The 21726-nt window shown below is 37.5% G+C and overlaps 1 protein-coding gene across 1 annotated transcript in view; it reads left to right on the top strand.

The window, feature by feature from the left end:
* The window catches only part of ADAMTSL3 (ADAMTS like 3), a 189573-nt gene that overhangs the window by 67375 nt on the left and 100472 nt on the right, over positions 1 to 21726 (top strand). The window contains 2 exon segments of the mRNA XM_009276544.1: positions 18045 to 18172; positions 20591 to 20636. Of these exon segments, the coding sequence (XP_009274819.1) occupies positions 18045 to 18172; positions 20591 to 20636 (174 nt within the window).

A 21726-nucleotide genomic window follows, 5' to 3' on the forward strand; every position in this document is an offset into this window, starting at 1 on the left:
ACTTGGGAGGTTAACATATTATGGCAGTGGGTTTACAGTCAGTGTTGAGCTGGGTTTTGGCTCTGCCTGACACAGATGGGCTACTAGAGCGCTGTGTGGTATGATCACAGACACAGAGCTCTCCGCTCCGTTCCTGAAGATGCTTCTCAGTTTCTCAGCTAGGCCTAGAAGTTAAATGAGGGAGCAGTTATTGCAGCAAGAGTGAAATCTGAAACGCTCTCTTCATGCACAGGTTTCTGCATTGCATGGGATGGAAAAATAGTTTTGGAGAAGCAACCTAAGTTTTACTACCTTTTAGTTCTTTGTCAAAATCGGCCAGGAGCATGATGGAGGCAGAAGTTTCCTCTCTGTTACAAAGCGCCCCTACTCTGCAACTCGCTAAAATGGGAGACTAGGTATAGCACAGACATACGCTTCTAATCCCTATGTTTGTCACCCCACCATTGTAACCTTATTGGCAGCTAGCCTTCAAACTGTACAAGTTTTCTTCCAATTTTAAAGATTATTCCTTTAAAGAAGAAAGATAAAACACACAATATTGTTCTCTGAAGCTGCCACGTGTTCTTCTAGAAGCAAGTATTAACTGCCTAAATATCCTATTCAGTTTTCCCTACTTGTGAGTCCTGTTAAGGAAACTGTCCTTTGCCCAGCTCCGTCAAACCATATGAGCCTCCTATTCTGCATAGTGGGCAAGGACAACATTTGAATGCAAAGTATCTGTATGGGGAGATTTGATTTAAGTTGAGAAGTACTGAACAGCTTTCGTTCTGAATTAGGGTTTTGGGATATAATAAAAAAATGTTAGCTGTGCAATTGAAAAATGTCCCTTATGTCCAACTCAGGATGTGCTTATTTTTCCCTGTCTGAAAAATTGGAAAGAAGTAACATATTTGAGTTCTGTTGCTCAGTAAAGCAGTAAAAGTAAATCCTGTTACTATAAGAGGTCAGAGTAGATGGTCAGGCTAGATGTCCGTCCTCCTTTTCAAATCAGGAAATCAATGCTTTATTCCTGCTTCCCAGGAGAAAATTTATTACCTGCTTCAGGTGTTATGTTCATGCCATTGCATCAAAATATGGTTGGTATGATGGTACATTCCAACACTCTTATTTGTCAGTCCCTTTATTAGACTTTTATAGTTAAAAATTTAGAAGAGATTTATTTAACAACATGATCAGTTTTACTATTAACGTAGGAACTTTCTCTTACTTGGGGAAGCTGTTGGTAGTGTCTAAACAGTTACCTGCCAGCAAAGCTATTTTTTCCCGTAGTGCATCTCTGACTTACATTTGTATTCATTTTGTGTTTGTGCAGACACACTTGAGATCTGCTTGTAATTACTGGATAGGATTTACAAATCAGAAATGCAAACACAAACACACAGCTTTTTTTATCGTATGTAAGTCACCTTTCAAAAACTGTCAAGGAATCATATTTTTAGAAGCCGTACTTGTATAGACACAAGTAATGCAATAGCTGTGCCAGTCTTTGAGACTATGAACACGCTTATGATGAGAATATTCTTGGCGTAAGTCAGGAGTATTATATAATAAGGAAACAATGCCTTTTTATACTTTTCTTCCAAAACATTCCCTAGTGAGAACTAGACTAACAACCCCCCCCCGCCCAGGATTGCCTATGAATAGATCTCCTTGCAACATGATAACTTTAGCCAAATTACACAAAGTAGATTTAAAATCCTTGTCATGTTTTCATAGTTATATTTTTAAAACCCTTTATTGGCATCTAATATGAATTGAGATTGTATAACTGTAAGTCCCAGACCAACGATGTATAGATGTACAAAACTGTCCCTCTAGCAGTACGGATGTCTAAGAGGAAGGAGGCACAGTGATCGAAAGCAATAAACTACTTGAATGAAATAAAATAAAAGCAGGGGGACTAATCCTGAGGCACCAGGTGAAGCACAAAAAAGCAGTGCGGAAGGCTGAGGAAAATGTCTTTGGCCCAGTAGTGGTATAGGTCTGTGATTGTGTGCAACACAAATGTAAACCTAGCATACGGTCAGGAGATCCTTTGTTGCAATGCAACCTCCAGAAAAGTCAGAGACCTGCTGTAACAAGAGGTGTCAAAAAGGAAGAGGATTGGCCCCTACATCAGTTCAGATTTAGAAAATACACAAGAGGTAGATGGTTACCCCTCTTCACTCCTTTTGCTTCCCCTGTGACTTATGTAGCTCTCAAGTGCAACACAGAATACAGCCCAACACGTTCTACGTGGCCACATACAAATGCTGAAAACTGAGGTGGAGCAAAAGGAAGATGAACTTGGATACAGCAGCTGTTGTCTGTGTTAATGATGTTTCCTAAAGTTTTATGAGTAGTTTCTAAAGAAAGCTGTTAATCTGTGGTGACCAAGAGTATGAGAAAATATATGTGTATGATAGGTGGTATTTGTAGTGCGAATAAGGATTTGGGAGTGTAAGTTAATGATCCAAATTAGACAGGAACGGTTCATCAGCAAGCTTAAAAGCCCCAAAGGAGACGTAGTTTTTGGGTACGCAATGTATCTGTTTCCAGACAGACCACCTGGGAATAGGTATATACAGCCAGCCTCCAGAAGACAATGGAATTGTCTTGTTTGAGTTATCCAAGCTGCTTTTATATTAAATAAGAAACACAAAGTTGATTTGTGATAAAAGGGTAGAGCAAAACAGTAGTTAGGTGATTTGAAGGATGCCGCCTGAAGTGGGAAATATATTGTGAAATAGTGTGTTTTGGAAGAGAGTTCCCTCTGGTAGGCATAAACCAGGACACACGTCTGCGAAAGAACAGATAGCTGAGAGATGGACCTTGTCTCCAAGCAAAATATGAGTCATTGCAAGGCGTATGGACTAAAACAGTGGTAGGCCTTTCCTTCCTTACGTTTGTTTTCAGAATCCTGGTTGCTTCTTCAGAGTAGCTAAATCTTAGCCCTTCTTCTCCCCTCCCTCAACGTCTGGTATAGATCAAACAGAAAATGGCTCTGGAAGAAACCCTGGTCTATTCCTTTGCTCCCAGGCAGGATCAACTCCAAATAAACTTTTCCTGATGGATATTTGTCTAGCTTGTTCTTAAATGTATTTGGTGATCAGGATTGCACAACCTTCCAAAAACCAGCATTTACTTATCCTTGTAGTTAATTTCCCTTATTTTTCCTTTATTCTTATCTAGCTGCTGCTGTGGCTTTGAGCACACAAAGGGGAAAGGGGAATGAGATCACAAGCCAAATTTATACTTTTACCATTAGCTATTTGTCATCTCTACAAAGACTGAGAAGCTTGTTCTTTATTTTTGAACCAATGAGATGCTACATGGATAATTTTTAATAGAGTTGAATGATGTGCATGGAAAAACCATGGAATTTAGATGCAGTGCATCAGTGAGGAAAAAAAATAGGGTGCTGATCTCCCTTTGTGCTCAGCAACATAAATATGGTTAACTGATAATATTGTGTTCTTTGAATTGACTGATAAATGGTGAGCAAGATCTTTTTTAAGGGAAAACAAGCCTCCTTTTTTGTGAGGATATATTTTCAGAAGAGAAATAAGTAATGCCATAAAACGTGGAACATTCAAGAGTGTTTAGAATCTGACAGTGGGTGAACTAGTATAAAATCTGTTAGCTGTGTATGATGGACTACATAGCTTATTGGTCCCCTAGCTCTCTGGAAAGCTTCACTTAAATTATTTAGCTTTATGTATTTTGGGGGAAAAAGCATGCAAACAAGCAGGAAGTTGTTTCAGACTTTCAAAATAAATTTGTATACAGAATACATGAAAAGACATAAAAGATACATCTCTCATGCCAAAAGAAGAGCTTCTCTGTACTAAAGATGTTGAAAAAATACCATTTGTTTAAAATGTATGTGTGGGGAATCGTTTGAAGTTTCTTATTGTTCTCAAGATTCTCAACTAGTATCAGTGCAAATATTTTCATATTTAACCTGGAGAGTGAGATGAGATGATGATAAGAGGGAGACTTTTGACAACTAAAATGTGACTGACAACTCTCTGCAACAAGGGCAAAACCAATCAGAATTTATCTAAGAAATGCAACTGATTTTTGGCAGGGGTGTGTGTGTGTGAATCCATGGCATCTGAGGCACAGCTTGGCTTCGATAGATAACCAAGAGCTGATGTTTTCTTTCTCTTGTGGCCAAAAAACAGATGGTGTTCTTAAGTGGATATTTGAAGAAGCATAGTTCTAGACTCCAACCAAATACCTACTTTATAGCCAGAACACTGATAAATGGAGGCTGGTAGAAGAAATAAATTTGAGAAAAGTATGTAGGAGTTTTTCCCCCTCTTCTTTGATCTTTATCTGCCCATATGTGTAAGAAATCACATCCACGTCTCCAGTTTGGCTGTATCTGACATGGAATTCAGGTGGTTCTTGTAGGTCCTATGCAAAATCCAACAAAGTCAGTGAGATACTTTCCATTGATTTCAATGGCTTTTAAATCAAGCTTTATTCACTATATGTCTGACAGTAATATTTTGGTTATCTTTCGTTTACCAGATTATAAGGCAGAATTAAAAACAAAAGCAAAAAAGGAGCTTTGCTGGTTAATTTGTTTACACAAATTTTCCTTAAGTGCAAATGCTAATGTCGCTTTTAATAAAAAAACCCCAACCTTCCTCCCTTCTCTAAACCCTTCAAATACAAGCAACCAGGGAATTATATAAATAGATATTCTTACCTTTGCTACAAAAAATTCATGCGGAAGTCCTATCTTGGAATAAGCTATTCATTAGTTGGCTTGGCAGAAGGAACACAATCCAAATGAATGAGCTGCCAAGAGTATTTTTAGTGGTTTTATATGTTGCCCATTCAAATCTTGGAAAATTTCTTTAGAAAATTGGACAAACTGACCACTCATTTTTATGGGCTTTCGCAAGATATAAAAGTGAAAAACAACTATTGTATTTAGCATCTGTTAATGGAGGTTTCAGGCTACAGAACTTGAGAAAGTACTGCTGGGAAGCTAATACAATAACCATAAAATATTGGACTGATAATAGGAAACACTGGCACTGAACAGATATGGAAAGAGTCATGCTAATATTCCATATCCAGGCCTGTTACCCTGTGCCGAGTGCTAAAGATACTGTAGTTAAACATATACAGTAGTAGAGATCTGGAATGAAGTCAGAGTCAAACTCAAGATAGATGAAATTGTCTTTCTCTACCATGAATACTATTGGTTGGATAATTCTGTCTTTGGAGAATTAAAAACCAGGAACTTGGACACAGAAGAGAAAGCAAGTTGTGCTAACATTTTTCCAAATGGGGAAATATATGTCCTTACCCCACATACGTAATTAAGCCCTCATCTTCCTTTATTTGAAGTCAGTGGCATTTTTTTTTTCTTTTGCTTCTTTGGGAATTGGATCCAGACTTGTGCTGCCATTGTAAATGTTCCCTTGATGGGTTTTTTCTCCCCAAGCTGGAAGCTAGAAAATCAATAAAAGAGAAACTATTCACCAGATATCAAATGAGATTCAGAGAATTATATTTTATTTGACGACTCAAAGTAGAAAGGAATGACAAGAGACTATTACATTTTTAATCCCACATAAAATACCTTTCTGGGAAACTGTTCTCTGCACATGGAGCTTAATTTTGAAGACTTTTTTCTCAGCACTGCTGGTTTTTGGGGTTTTTTTTAACCTGTACAAAGGTGATATCCAAAATCTGCCCTCAAAAGATGTTTTGGCTTGCAACTTCTGCATATTGGGATCTTCTGCAAGATGAGATATAGGCAGGATATTTCAATGTTTTTTTTAATTATCTAAAAAAACTTCAGGAAGAGTTTGAGTGCGTTTTGCTGCACGTGAGAGAACACAGCTGGAGGAAGCTTGAGATGACAACATTGGTACAAGCTTTTGACTCCGAATAACCAGTGATCAAACAAAAGTTACGCGTATGACGGAACAGCGGCAGAAGCAGCTTAAGGATAGATTTCACCAGTGCAGGTGCCCACCATAGAAGGTTCACCACATCTCCAAGTCAGGCTACCCTTGTGTAAAGCGAGCTCTTCACAACAATGAATGAAACTGTTCTTCAGGTGCAGGAAATCAGCTGGAGCCAGTGAAGCTGAGCAAACTTAATTATTAAATATTAATATATTAAATTTGTCTCTAAGTTAAGCATGAGTAATAAAAAGAAACACTAAAACTATATTTTGATTTTGGATCAGTTATGCCATTGCTTAATATCACCCAAAGATCAGCTCACAGTTAAATGGGCAAGAACTGTTTTCTCTAAGAAAACTGATCTTGTTAAATTTCATTTATGCCACAGTAAAGAGGCACTGTGATCAGGTTGACAAGTTTTAGAGTTACTTTGGGCAGAATTAACTTCAGTCAGACTGCTTCTCAGTTATGGGCTTTTAATAAGTCTTCTCCTTCAATATATTAATTTAAAATGGCTCTACACAAAGTGATATCTACTTTAAAAATCAGGGGTGAGAAATACATCGACATAAAATAATGTCTTTAAAATTCAAAATTGATAAAGTTAATTGTTCTACATTTATAGAAAGGAAAATTAGGATTCTTATAATTGCTGTCAGCTAACAATGTGGCTTTAATATTTTTCCTTTTGACATTTGTTCTGTTGCCAGGTGTATCTGCTTATGTTCTGTGATCTGCTTTGCATTACTTTTATAGAAATATTACCATTAAAAGTGCTACATGTAGTATTAAATATCAGGGTGAGTCAGGAGACGTGGGTCGAATCTCTAGCTCACAAATGAGAAGTTTGGATGCTTCATCTGAGTGATATGGTATAAATGCCTATAACCAAATCATCAGTCTGGCACTACTGATAATCTTGGCATGAAATTGAGACACGCAGGAGTGCAATATCCCAATATCCAGAGTTATGAATATTGCAGATTATGGATAGACAAAATGCTCAGGAAAGACTTTCTATAGTGGCTGCTCTTGCTACAGTTTATTCTGCTGTCAGTATTTCCCCTATAAACTCCTTTTATTCATAGGTTTGGCAGTTAGCCATAAAATTTTGCTTCTAGCTGGAACTTGGCAGTCAGTGTCTCAAGTCAGGAAAATTATTTTAAACAAATTTTTAAAATATATGATCTGTATTGGGGCTCTTTTAAAAGTTAGAGGTGCATTCATTTTTTTTCTGAGAAGAGGGATTGGTTTCAGTGGGTTTTTTAATTGTAAATCCTCTAAACAAATTCTTAAAAAAGGAAAAAAGATTGTTGTAACCAATTAGAAAGAGAAAATGTGAATTTTCTTTCAAAAGCATGTGTATAGAGATACTGTGCGTAAATGTCGAGGACTTGTGTATTTTGAAGTGATTGCTTTTAGGGTATTGCTTTACATGAAATACATAATTTATCATTGTGATGGAATAAAGCTTGTTTATGGTGTTATAAACTGTAAGGTAAATAGCGTGTAACATATAAGTAATTTTAAATGCCCATACTCCCTCTTTATCTTTATTTACTTTTCCATAACCTGTCTGTAAGTCTTGTACACAAGAGTCTTGGCAAATGAACCCTTTAACAAATTCATCATAGTACAGTAATTGATAAGGCTGTGGGAACAAGTAGATACCATTAGGTCAATTGTTGTACGGTCTAGGATCCAAGCATACTCAGATTGCGTGTGCGTGTCATGTAAGCAGAGTAGCCTTTCTTCTACTTCAGGGTTTGCAGTGTTAATTTGGGCAAATACCACCAGGACCACCACAAATCAGCAGGAATGAAATTTGATGGTGATTGTGGTAACAGCTCCTGGCTTTGTGTCAGGGTCTGTTCTTCTCCATGTTCTTACAGCTTACCTGTAGGCTGGAGAACAAGAAGTCCCACCCTGTGCTCTCCCCCTGTCGCTTTTCTCCTACTTGTAAACTTACAGTTTACTACCATGTTGATTAATTTTAATCTAGACCTTCAGTAATTCATAGCGTTCCTGCTGTAGCTCTCCTTACCCTGGAATGTCTTCCTCAACTACTGTCAAGTGGGTCTCCATCAAATGAATGGATCAGGAAGGAAATGAGGAGGTCCTAAGCTGGCACAGGTATTTTATCAGGAGGAGATGAGTCTGGGACAGGTACCTGGCCCTTGGGAGAAATGTTTAGGTTTTTTTGTTTTGTTTTGTACTGTGTTTTACATTGAAAGCATGATTTAAAAGCATTCAAAAATATGTAATCACTGAAGTATGATTGCAATTTCATATGGCATCAGAATATGGAAGAAAACCCTGAAAAATAAGCCTCGACATGGAAAGATTTTGCGCATTTGACAGTGGCACCAGTGTGCCACTGTGTGATCTTTGGAAGCTGATGGAAATCCTCTGCTTTGTCACAGGGATAACGCTCATCCTTTTATCGGTGTTGCTCTTCTCTTTCCGCTGCATGTGCTGAAGTGATGCAGTTTTTAACTTTAGAGACCAGTTTTAAAAATTGTGTGGTAAAGTATTTAAAAGCACCTTTATTTGGATGTTTGCAAATACATTTAATAAGGTAATTCAAAAAAATAATGCCAGATATATTTCCCAGAAATTGGAATCTATTTTTCTATTATGCACCTGAGGAATTCTGCACATTGGACTCTGGCTGACCCATCACACTGTTTATGCTGGTTGAGGAACATGTGGTGTGCAGTGTGAGGGTGGAAAAACCCAGTGTATCCAGGTGCAAATTTTGAAAAAGCATGCAGTAAAGCTTGTATGAATTCTTACTGCTTTTATGGACTCCAGGAAATATGTGGAATGTTGTTAATGCAGCTTTATAAGTAGGCCCGGAGATAATTAACATATCAAAATGTCCTGAAGATCATGTTTTCCCCTTCATACTTTGTACCTACTGTAGATATACATAGTAGAAAGGACGATGTTTCTAGTTGCAAAATAGGAGGTGGAAGAGCTCTATGAGGGGCACTAAAATCCGGCTTTGGACACTGAGATGTAATTCTCAGCTGTGCTACTCACATAATGCACCTTCTCCTCCTCCTTCCTGAGGTTAGGTTCTCATCTGTAAAATGGACATAACAATACATAGCCTTAAAAGCCGCAATCAAAAAGTATTAAGACTGTGTATTGTATTTGTCACATGACAATGAAAATGTTCTCATTATGTCTGTGACAAGATTTCTTTGTACAACCAAATGCAAGGACTGTGTATTTAATAATACCATATTGTGGAGAGTATTGTGTAATTGATTATAATTTAAAAATTATTTTTATACTTATTAGGATATAACTTTTAAGTTCTTCATTGGGAATGTTAATATAATCGATGATATTTTTAAAAGGAGTATCATGTTTCCTATAAACTTTTTAAAGGATCCCATTCCTTCTTTTTTGCTTATTTTAAAATTCTGCCTTTATCTCTCTTCCAAACCCTGGCAAGTGTTTGCCTCAGGCTGGCTACTGAGAAAGTGGGCAAAGAGTGCTGCAATTTATATTGCTTTCTTGGTTATGTTCCCTTTCAGACCCTCTGTGCGTTTCCCAAGGTCTGTGGCTTTTGAGTTGTTTGCCAGCTACACGTGCAAATCTTTAAGTTATAATTCTCCAGACCACTTAGAAATGGAGGGAACTGGAGTGATGCTAAACATTTCTCAGTGTAGTTTCCATTTCAGATGGGGCAGATTCAGAGGAATGGATATGTTTTGAGAGTTCAAATTTATATATTTCCAGCTACGTATTCACATGTACTTTTAAATCTTGGAAGACAATGAAATACTGGAAACTCAGGGAGAAGTTTCTCATATTCTTGATCCTGGTCAGCTGTCCTGGATGATTGGACCTAAAAGCATTAGAGAAGCATAGACTTCTTGCCTGACCGTTTGGATGTCACCAAAGTTGGTTATTAGCCTTCCTCCCTGTTCTCAGGACCTAAGATCTTCTCTATGCTCTAATACTGGTGAATGTGGAATAATATTTACCACTGTAGATAAGGCAGATACAGGGCTCGTATGGCCCTGGTTGGGCAAGCATGAATGAAAACCTGGGCAACTAAGTCTGGATTGTCAGGTGCGTTGTCAGTGACGTATGTTTGTGGGACGTGCTTATCAGGGTTTTAAGAAAGGTTTGTCTCTTTGCTAGACATTTATCTGTCAAAATAGTAATTTATGGAATATCACCCACGAAAATAAAACAGATTGCTGTTGTCCAGAGGAGAGGACAGAGGCAAGCGCTCCTCTCGTAAAAGTCAATTATGTAATAAAAATGCACCCTGGGACTTCAGTGTAGGTCATCAAAACCTGTCAGCAGTAAGTAAAACTAGAATTTGTGGGTTTTTTTTAAACTCATCTGAACAATGTAGTTAAGTCAGAAATTGAAAAATAGCAACTTAACTATGCTTTAACTACTTCAGTGCTGATTCCTTTTAGCAGGAACGTGTAGGTGCTGTCCTTGGCTGCTGTTAGATGCAGAAATGACCGCAGGAGTCGGGTATACTAATGCAGTTGCTTTCTGCCTGGAGTTGTTAGGGTGGGAACCACGGTTCCTTCTCCGTGCCCACAAATTCCATGTTCCCTCTGTTACTGCTCACAAAGAAGGAAGGAGGTGATACAGACTCTTTTCAGTGCCAAAAGCCTCAGCTAGCTCATAGGTGCCAAACAGCCAAGCAACATTTCATCCCTTCCTGGATGCCAAAAGCCTCAAGTATCCCTGCTCCACCTGCCAAAACCTCCAACTTTGTCCTGACAACTCCTGCAGTGCAGCCCTGTGTTGTCAATATGAAATTTTGCAACACACTGACAATGGAAAAATCTGGATGCAGTATAATACTGAAAAACATGCTGGGATTTGCCTTCAGTTTAGTATCAAAATGAATTACACTGTAAATATTTCCTGTGTGTGACTTTTTTGCATGTTTTATTTTCCAAAACTTGAATTTGAATTTGTTCAAAACTGCCGTAGAATGAAAATATATTGCAGAGTTCAACACTGGGAGCTCTAAACTACACCTGAGCCCCCAGATGTATTCTTTCATGTAGCTGAATAAAGTCCATCGTTTGCCTTTTGGCTCGTTTCTTGCTGGTGATTGTCCTGGTGTATCACTGAGCTTTACCAGCTTGTGTTTCTGAAATGCTCTTTTTGTTACCAGGCACAGGTTCCATTTTGCAGCCAGTTCCTAGTGCATGGACACCCCTACACAGTGGCAAGGCCAAGTGCAAGGAATAGTTAATGTGACTGAAATAATGTTAGTAATATTAAACTAATTACTTCTAAACATCTGCTTAAAATAGCAGCATTTATTCCCAGGTGGTTTTTATCAGTCTAAAATAACGATGCATTGTTTTTCTCCAGGATTTTATAATTCCAGATATGTTCTTTTTAACATACAGAATAATATATCATTTACTTTGGTACATATAAGTAAAAGATTTATTAAACTTAATGACATATACAGTGCACAATTAGGTAATATATAATGCTCCCAGCAATAGTAGAACTATATCAGGAAACGTCTTGAAATCTGTCATAATGAAACAAGTGGAAGTTTTTCTGCTAAAATTAGGTAATGCAAGATCTCATTAATAATTCTTATTTGTCTGGAAATAAGTTTTGAATGAAACAAGGAAGTTTTTCTGCTAAAATTAGGTAATGCAAGATCTCATATTTAATTCTTATTTGTCTGGAAATAAGTTTTGGCTGTTCTTCTATTTAGTTGCTGCCACAACTGAAATAGTTTTTCCTAAATCTGTAATCTGCATTCTACACCTTACTTAGATTGTACAAAATAGAGGTGTAAATCATTTTTGTATGTGACCTTAGCAGGGAAAGAGATTTCTAGTATAGTTTGTCGCAAAGCCATAGACATAACAGCCAGAGTTAAAAGTGAAGGATACAGTTCTGAGGCTGAATAGCATATCCAGTGATTATCTGCAGGTAAATACTTGTTCTTTCAGTTATGCGCTCTGCTCGTGGATACAGTCAACAGTGCAACTTGATACCTTTTCCACCAAGTGTAGTGTCTGGAAAGAAGAATCTGGGAAATGCATCACAGAGCTACTCAGGCAGGATATTTTCCCTTCAGTGCCATAATTCCTTGCGCTACCTCTGTTTGGAGCTGTTGTAGGTATGAGGAGAAGAAAATGGCATAGTGCAGTGCTGCGCATGAAGATTAGTGAACAGCAACATAACCTTGTGCTTTGGAAGACTCTGAAAGTCAGGATAGTGTTAATAGTATTTATGGGTTGTGAGAGTGGGAAGAAGCAATAAAAAGAAATGCTTCATCTCTGTTCAAAATACCATCAAGGATGAAATTCACTCCTGGGAGAAGGGCCAGTACTGACCTTTGGGTATTGCTTAATTTAGGCCTTCAGTGGGACCGAAGTGGTGTTTATACCCTTCAATAGCTTCTTTCACTTGGATGAACTTAATCTGAAGGATCTAAATTCTGTATGGAGAAATTTAGTTATATGCAATGTGTTATTAAATAGCAATAGGATATAGCTGTGCCAACGTAACTCCTTATGGGGATTCTCTTTTGGAGTTTGGCACGCCTTTTCGAATTAATACAAACCACTTCGATAGGAAGCCATGAGAAAAACTAAAGAGCACTCACCCGGTGAGCTGCAGTGACGTCGGTGTAGTAGCAGATACATTGGTAAATCTTCCTGCATAACCAAGTCCCTACTTGTTATGACAAAGTTTTTGTGAGCCACATCACTCTGATGTGTTTGAGTAGAGCATTTTACATATCCGTCCAGCCCTAGGCATGGTCTGCATTGGTAGATGCTGCCCAGAGGTTGCACTGAATCTCTTCTAGAACCTGGCAGAGCTGGGCACCCTGCTCTGGGGAAGTGCTCAGGGGCACGTCACAGGGCAGAATATGGGGTAGTTTGTGTTGTGGTACGTACATGGCAGAGGGACTGTCACTTGGGGACTCTTGCAGACGAATCTGAGTGTTGGGTCTCTACGTTTCTTTCATTACACATTCTGTTACAATAATTCTCATTGTCAAATGCTGTGTACTTGGCTTGTGTTTGTATCTAAAGCAAAAATGTATGTTAAAAACTCTGGGAAACAAACATTTAAGGTATCAGAGCATTTCTACTGAGAAGCTGAATCTTTGTTACACTGAATGCTAAACATTTACATATCCAAGCCTTATGTAATGGATGTCTGAATAATAATAAAACTGCATAAACTGACCTTCATTCTCTGGCACCACATCTTCTTTGAAGTCTGCATGACCAAATTCAAGACAATTATGTCATCCTTCATAACAGCCAAACAAAAGTTTGGCCAAATAATAATTTTTCTCCATATAACAGCACTGTGTTTGATTTTTGTAACGTGTGTCAATGTAGCTGTTGTTATTTACTGGGTGTTACAAGTGACAGTAAAAATCCCCTTGTTTTAGATTAATGATCAGCCCTGGTAACATCTGGATTTCATTTATTTTACCTCAGTGCCCACTTCTGCTCTACTCAGTTACTTCGAGTAGTACATTGCAAGACAAGTATGGCCTAAAAACACACACACACACACACACACAATTTGCAGAACATGGTGTTACAGTATGTACCCATATGTGGCAGAAGCAAAACAGAGCCCTGGATAGAAGAAGGGAAACTGGCAGTAACATTTTCCCCCCTGTCCAAATCTACCAGTGCCACACTTTCAGTAAAATTCTCCATGTACAAGGCTGCCTCTGTCAGTTAAGGGTTGTCAGCAGAGACTCAGATTGCATATAACTGGGCCTCAGACCTTGAGGAAACCTTGGCATACTGTCGTCTCAGTCTTTGAGACTCTGCCTGTGTCACCAAGTGCTTCAAAACTTGTAGTTTATTTTCCCCCATCTCCTGAGTCAAGTGATCCTTGCCCAGGCCCACGTGCAGTGTCACGACTTACTCTTTTTTTTACTTTCAAAAATGAATTATAGATTGGATACATAGATTGGGATGAAATATTTGAAACTACCTTTATCATACAAACGGGATTAATTTCTGCAGAGAACATTGTATAAGTTCTTAAATATTGCTTTGAATGCAATGCTTGCATCTAACCCTGCGTTCACATGTGATGCTTTTGGAATGGGTACAACTCCCGCTAGCATAGCTGGATCCAGTGGAAGTGTGATGCCTTTTGCCATCTAATTCTACGTAAAGAGCAGCAATCATCTAGGTTGTGTTTATAACTGTTTTATTTTATCTGGATTCACTACAGCACTTGTGGCTTCCCTTGATCATGTTACAACATGGGTGCACATGTGCATGTACATGCACACATTTATGTATGTGTAGGTACATACATAGTTTCACAATGAATATGCTTAATGTACGTGTTGCACTTCATCTGTTGCAAAATTAAACCACTAAAGGAAAAACACTTTCGTTCTAATATGGTTCAGCAAAGCTTCATTGCTGAACCAGGTTAGAATTATGACTGAAGACAATAAAAACATGAAAAATTGAAGTTAAGAAACAAACCATGAATGCAATCCTGAGGTACAAAAATACCCTTTTGTGCCCAATTGCAATTGGCTTTTGATTTAATTCCTAAATGAGCTTGCAAGGTTTTGTTGGTTTAAATCATGATGTTGATGACCTTTTCTTTATTTTACTTCAATTTGGTACCGTGGTGTAGACAAATGTAATATGTAGAGTTTATGAAACCAGACAGCTAGTAAATCAGTATTATTTTGCTAGTAAATTACTAAGCTGTCGCAAGCTGCTTTTAACTCTTTCCCATGGGACAAATAGTTTGAACTAGCTGGAGTTTAAATCAACACTGTGGGCACTGAATTAGTCAATGATTCTGAAGAAGGCTTTGTTGGCATAAACTTCTGCTTTGATCATCCTAGTATTTACAGCTTTTTAATTAGATACAGTTCAGAACAACGGCTTTTGTCAAAGCAGTTTGGTAAGTGAACAACTGGACATTGTTTAGGGCTTTAGATGACATTCTGTCTGTTAATATCATGTGGCTGGTTTTAATACAATGATGAAGTTAGGATTATTTTAGGCATTGTCACTGCTTTGTCAAAAGAAACTAGCTATTCTAAAAGAGAGAGTGGCATGTATTGCTTTTTTAATATCGTAAGTTTAATCATTTCTCAACATATTAAAAAACAAATTATTTGCCTTGGGATTACAGAGGACAAACTTTAATTTTGCACTCACAAATTTGAAAGAAGTGACTCTTTTGTTCATCTTGACTTATTTTCATGTGCTGAGTGATTTGTTGGGAAGTGCTGAGCTCTTTTTGCTCAAGATTGAAGGCAGTTGGTTCCATTTTCAGTGTCAGACATTTCAGAGTTGGCTTCTGATGTAAAGTAAACCCAACGCCAGCGCAAAAATTCCTCGGGGATCTTGGCAGAGCTGGGCTTTATCGTTTCTGGAACAGTAGATTGGCTGAAGTACACTTTTAAAGCTTTACAGTAAGTGTTTGTAAAATTTGTAAACTTAGGGGAGCAAGAAAGTTAAGGAGCCGCTGACGTGTTTAGACCAACTTCTGCAGTTTACTCTTCAAATGGAGATAGCTTATCCTCTAATTAACAAAATTCTTTTGACAAGCTGAAGTTTTTTGAGGAAGGGATGGAAAAGTTTGGAAATTGCCGACATTTGTTAGCTGCTTAACTGTGGGGAGTAGTGCTATTGTACTAAATCTGCCTACTCTTATTAATGCCTTTAAAATGTGTTTGAGTAGTCCCTAGTTCTGCTTAAGTGCAGCAAAGTTTAACTATTTGCCATTTGGGTTTCTAAAATGGTGCTTGGTCAATAGTTATACTTAAAACTGCGGTGTGAATGCATCCTAAGTGTAACAGCTCATTCACAGAAACAGGCCAGTTTTCTCAAGTCCTGTGGCACGTGGTGTTTTTGGTGGGTTTTTTTTTACTATAATATTTAGGAGAAAATCCCTTTGCCTACACAGCATGGTATTGAGTCATATTCCTTGTACAGTGCTATTTTGAAAACAGCTTTGGGTTTTTTTGTTTGTCATTTTCACTTCAAGCTTGGTAGGCTTTTATCCGAGTCAACTTCCTTCGTGGCTGAAGATGAGCTCACTTTATCTGTACTGCTGAATTTAAGGAGAGTTATGTATTTTTTTTTTCCCCTTGTACCATAAGATTTGAATCACACATCCCTCACTTTTAAATCACTTTTGTGAGGCATTTTGGAAGAAAATAGGACTGAGTCTTGTTCTCATGAGCTTACTTAAGTTATTTCTTAGAGGAAATATGTATTAGTAAAGCATGTTCATCTGGTTTAGTATTAGGATATATACTAATCTCTTCCGCTTCTCTGGATCTAGTCAATGATGAAAACATTTTCAGCATTTTAAACTTCTTTTTCTTTTTTGCACTTATGAAGACTTAAATGTTTACTTGGATGCAGTTTATTTAGTAATGTTTTTATCTCTTTGCCTTATGTTTGCTGACAGATAGCCCTTTGGTTGGTGTTTCTGTGCACTTGTTTTTTGGGAGTAAAGATTCTGAAACACCATCTGATTAAGTTGTGCCTTCCTATGGTGTCGAAAATAAAATAGTCATGTGAATGTAGTGCCTTTGTTTATCTATCTGAGGTCTGCTTGGATGCCCACTGAAGTCAATGGGAATAAAAAATTGGCTGTATAAATAGTTGTTTCAGTAAAGCTTGGATGAATTCTTCATGTTCTCTCATTTGCGATTGTATTGGGGCAGAGTAAATATCAGTCAATATTCTGTCACCTAAGATAAATGACTCATTGCCCCATTTTCATCCACAATATGACTTTCGTTCATAATGATGTTAATAGCCGTTATGTTATTATGTTTGCAGTAGTTTATGTGCAAACTCTATCACCACGGTGATTAGAGAAATTGGTGTTTTCATCTCAGTCTGGGTGTAATTCAGGGTTCTAAAAATCCTAATTTCTTTATGATAACAGGCCCATCATATGTCTGACAGCTCTCGGGGAATCATTATGTTTGACATTTTGTTATAAAAATCTGTGCATGTTTTTTCAAGAGAGAAATTTTAAAGGTTGCAGGGACAGAGGAATGAAAGTAGGATGTAAATGGAACAGCTGCTGAACAATTGTAGTGAAGTCAAAGAAATGCTTGGGGAAATCCTGGAGGTGATTTTTCCTGTGCTTTCTTCATGAAGAAAATCATAAACCAAAAAGTACTCTCTTAAAGCAGGACATTATTGAATAATTTGATTCATATTTTTAATATTGAACTATTGTGCTAAGCTGCCATGTTCTAAAATGTTTTGAGAATTTTCTCTGGGAAATGCCAATTTTCTTAAGCAGGATACAATGCAAGTGAAGAAAATGACATTTTTAAGGGGTCAAGCAGAATTTTGGTTTCGCTTAAGCAGTGCATTTCTTCACAATGCAAGTGAAGAAAATGACATTTTTAAGGGGTCAAGCAGAATTTTGGTTTCGTCACAAATCTTTAATTTTTATATTTACGGTGTCTGGTAGTAATGTTTTTGAAGCCTGTGTAAGTGAGTTTAAGCTTGACTCAGTGTTTAATTGCTGTAGCCTAAAAATCACTCTTTAAGCCTTTTTCCCCCGAACTCTTTCAAATTAATAGCACTTTTTGTAATGAAGTTGTATTCTTGATTTTCTTCCCTGATTGCAATTCTGGGCATGCACTTTATGAAAGATTTGAGGTGCTTAATTTTTGCACTGCTGCTGAGCGCAGGCACACTTGAGGACATAAAAAAAGACTTTCGTCCTCTCATTAGTCCTGGATATGAAACTTCTTTGAAAGGTCAGGATTTTGGAAAGCCCAGCAGCCTGCTCAGAACAGGATGCCTGGTCTGGCTGCTTGAGATCAGTTGTGTTGTTCCTACACAGTGTGTTGGACATACGTATGTCAGGAATGACAGCATATTGGGACGTAGCAGTCCATCGGCAGAAGGCAAGGCATCAAATACACTGTATCTTCAAAGACTCTGCTTCCTTTCCCATGTAATTATGATATATTAAAATAGTAAATAAATTTGAGATACTGTAAATAAGCAGCAAAGTAATATACTCAGTACTATTAATGCCAAGCAGTAAACCATGTACCAAATCAATTAATGGGGTTTTTTTTTCCCCCTCTCCATCCTCCATTTTTTCCAGACCTCCAGAATTACACGCTCTGATGAAGATAAGGAAGGCTCCTGGGATGCCTGGGGGGCCTGGAGTGATTGCTCACGGACCTGTGGGGGGGGAGCCTCTTACTCGCTGAGGAGATGTTTAAATGGCAGGTAAGCCACACGCTTATGTGTATTTATTCTTCTGCAGCTCTGCCATATTTCCCTGTCCTCTGAAGGTGTCCATAGAGGAGCATCGTTGCTTCTGTTTCTGGAACCTAGTCCTGTGTACAGATCAAGTGTTACGAAATCTTGCTTTTAATATATTTTCGTAATATATTAGATAAATATCTGAGCCTTCAACTCTGATAGAACTTTAGCGTGTTATTAAAGATGTTTGTGGAATAACAAGAATGATTTATTTAGTACAGTGAAATACTGAGAGAAGTCCCTGTCACCGTAATATAAAGCGAACGGTGAGTTACCTGCATACAAATTAGCCTGCACTTGAACATTACTTAAAATACTGTTCAAGTGCAGGGTCCTCCATGTCTTCCCTGTAATAAAAAACAAGTGACTTACTCCACATGTAACATAACAGTATCAAATGCTGCTTTCTGTCAGGAAACTTCTCCTCTGCCGGTTCTTTCTATGCAGTGGTCCTGGTGGCCATATGTTTTCGTGGATAAGCCTCAGTGTAGCTTGAGGAGGACAGCGTATGCGGTGAAAACGATTTACCTCAGTAGTAAAGCTGGACTAATGTAGGACTCGTTGCTACAATCCTAAAAGTATGAGTAATGCAATAGGCTTGTAGTCAGGCAAGAAGAGATCCCAACCAGCTTAGAAGCATCTGTGCTGGTGTCCATAATTGCTTGCTTTACTTGAGTTATTCTTAAACTTTTTAAAAACTGCTGATTATGTTTAAATTTCTATTTTTTTGAGTTTTTTAAGTTAAATGCAGTATCGCCCAGGAAGCCAAATGTTCTTAAAGAAGGCTTGTAGTGTGATACGCTAGTTAACTGCAAACTGTATGAAATACATAGCTAAAGAAGATTGATTAAAACACTGCCTGTTTCTTTTAGTGCAAAATGCACACAGGTCTTTGAGAAAAGCAATATTTCCAGCAAGAAGCCGTGATATTCTACCAGTGTGTTAGGGACTGTGAAATGAGCTCAATAAATTGTAGCAATAGAACTCCCACTGTGGTTTTATTAATATTTTTAATGTGTTCCCCTGTGAAAAACATGTGTTTTCCATACCTTGACAAATGTGTAGTTTAAAAGTTTTTTTCCCCTGCATTTTATTGTTGTTGTAATGTCCAGGAAATGCACAATTGTGAAACAAAGTTTTCACATTTGTATGTATCATAAACATTTTTTAACTTGCACGTTGTGATGCAGTCATTCTTGCAAAAGGTTGGACATCTGAGACATGTAATACCTTAAACTTGGGGAGTTGTACCTTCAGCTGAGCTGGTTGAACTCTTGCTCCAGGCATCCATTGCTTTTTCCTTTTCAAATGATATTTTTCAATCCCTCACATATGTTAAAGAATTTTTTAATATTTGCAATCAATTTTCATGCAAAAAGTGGAAAACTTAGTCCAAGCTGTAAATTACCAGCTATAAATTCATGCATTCTTTAATGTAAAGCAGGTCTTTTTGGTATGAAGGGGTTATTCCAAAATGCTATTCCTGATTTTAGAGACATCACTAATTATAATTTCCTGTCAAGTCATTTGAAATATGTTCTCAGTTCTTTCAAGGGCTTGATTTTGCCATTCTGAAGAAGAAGAAGAAGATCTTACCCTGTGCAAAAGCGCCAGTCGGTTATTGAGAAGTTTGGCAAACTCTGTCCCTAAAACAAGTGTGAAAGCCACACATCCCCATATTTATGAGACCACAATAAATAATCGTGGCTTTATTATATGCCTGTTATTTCAGCTACTAACAACAGACTTTGCTGAGGATCTGAATTGCCTGGATTTCAGGATTCACATGCATTGGGCACCTTAGAAATGCATCCAGTCCATGAGAATTATATTTCATTTAAAATTATGAATTCTGCTTATGTGGCTTTGGATCAGTAAAATTACGTGCTGTTCTTCAAAAGTATTGCATTGTTTCTTGGGAGAAAGGAAAGGTTTGACGCTGTTTTTTCTTTCCTAAACAAAACAGGAGAAAGGAAAATTAATGCTCATTAGCCCTATGCTTGATTAAAAGATTGCTTAGATATTCTGATCCTCTTTTCCTCTGGGTTACATCCCTTGGATTAGAAATAGCTTTGCTGAAGTCAGCATAGATCAGGCTTAGGGATGCCTTGTGAAATCTTTTTCACAAAATAAATGTGTTTTTCATAAGGTTTGCAGTAAATTGGGCTTGCAGGGAAAGCCACACGTTCTTTGCTGAAGAGAGACAGCAGTGTAATCTGTTGAGTCCCCAGATCCCCTTTGTATTTAAACCTTGTATTTTGAGTCCAAATTATGGTAAGGCAGTAGCAATAAAAGTCTAATTTTCAAGAGAATAACTAGCTGTAAAACAGGCAGGGTTGTGTTTTGCTGTTATGCAGTGTAACCGTTTTTACTCTTTTTCAGGAACTGTGAAGGTCGGAATATTCGATACAAAACCTGCAGTAGTAATGTGAGTCTGGCCTTTAATCCTATTTTACTTATTCAAACAATGTGTTAAAGTTTAAGAAATGCTGCTTCTTGTTTAAAACCTTCTGTGCATAATTTTCTTTCCGTCATTATTACCATTTTTAAAGATTTCAGTCCGCATGACACCACGAGGTCTCAGATTTAGGCTTCCCAAATGGACATTTTCTTTTGAAATTAAGTGCCAATTGTGATTCAGAATGTTTTATATCATTTATTAGGAAAGTTACACATTTTGGAGGATTAAAAAGTCAGTTCTCATCTTAAGCTAGCGAGTGCTTTTCCTGGGGGTGCTGTCTTTCAGATGAAGCATTAAACTGAGCTCCTGATCATTTGTGATCATTAATGGTACGGTGGCATTCTTCCCATGAGCAAAGAGGTTAACCGCCTGTGTCCCTTTCAGATCTTAAATTGGATAATTACTCCTTATATTCCCTCTGTTTGCCTAAGCCCAGATCTTTATATGTCTGTATGCAAAAGCATGTATATCTAGGTACACTGGCAATTTCTGTGACTGAATGTAAAGCTGGAGTTTTGACTATACAGTTGCTGTTACTGTCATGCAATCGCATTTTATTTTTACAGACACATTTTATGAAAACCAGTCACGTGCAGCATACTTCATGACTTGTGCTCAACTGATTTGTAGTGATGCTTTGTGCTGTTTAAACAGCTGCTGCCTTTCACCCCAGATGTTGTAGTCTGTTCAAGGTGTGCAGCTCATGCAGGACTTTGCGATACCACTGATCGACAGACCATGTGTACAAACACAGTAATTCAGGATGGTTTATGGTCAGCAGTCACCCCCCTTGCACAGGTTACCTTACGGTACAACGTGATGTTCATATAATCCTATTCCAGAAAAGAGAGAAGGTAGATAAGTAATTAAAGCAAAAGCAGCTTTTTTCTTTTTTTTCTTTTTTTTCTTTTTTTTCTTTTTTTTCTTTTTTTTCTTTTTTTTCTTTTTTTTCTTTTTTTTCTTTTTTTTCTTTTTTTTCTTTTTTTTCTTTTTTTTCTTTTTTTTCTTTTTTTTCTTTTTTTTCTTTTTTTTCTTTTTTTTCTTTTTTTTCTTTTTT

This window comes from Aptenodytes forsteri, unplaced genomic scaffold (genome assembly GCF_000699145.1).
Source record: "Aptenodytes forsteri isolate BGI_AS27 unplaced genomic scaffold, ASM69914v1 Scaffold1, whole genome shotgun sequence".
Lineage (NCBI taxonomy): Eukaryota > Metazoa > Chordata > Aves > Sphenisciformes > Spheniscidae > Aptenodytes > Aptenodytes forsteri.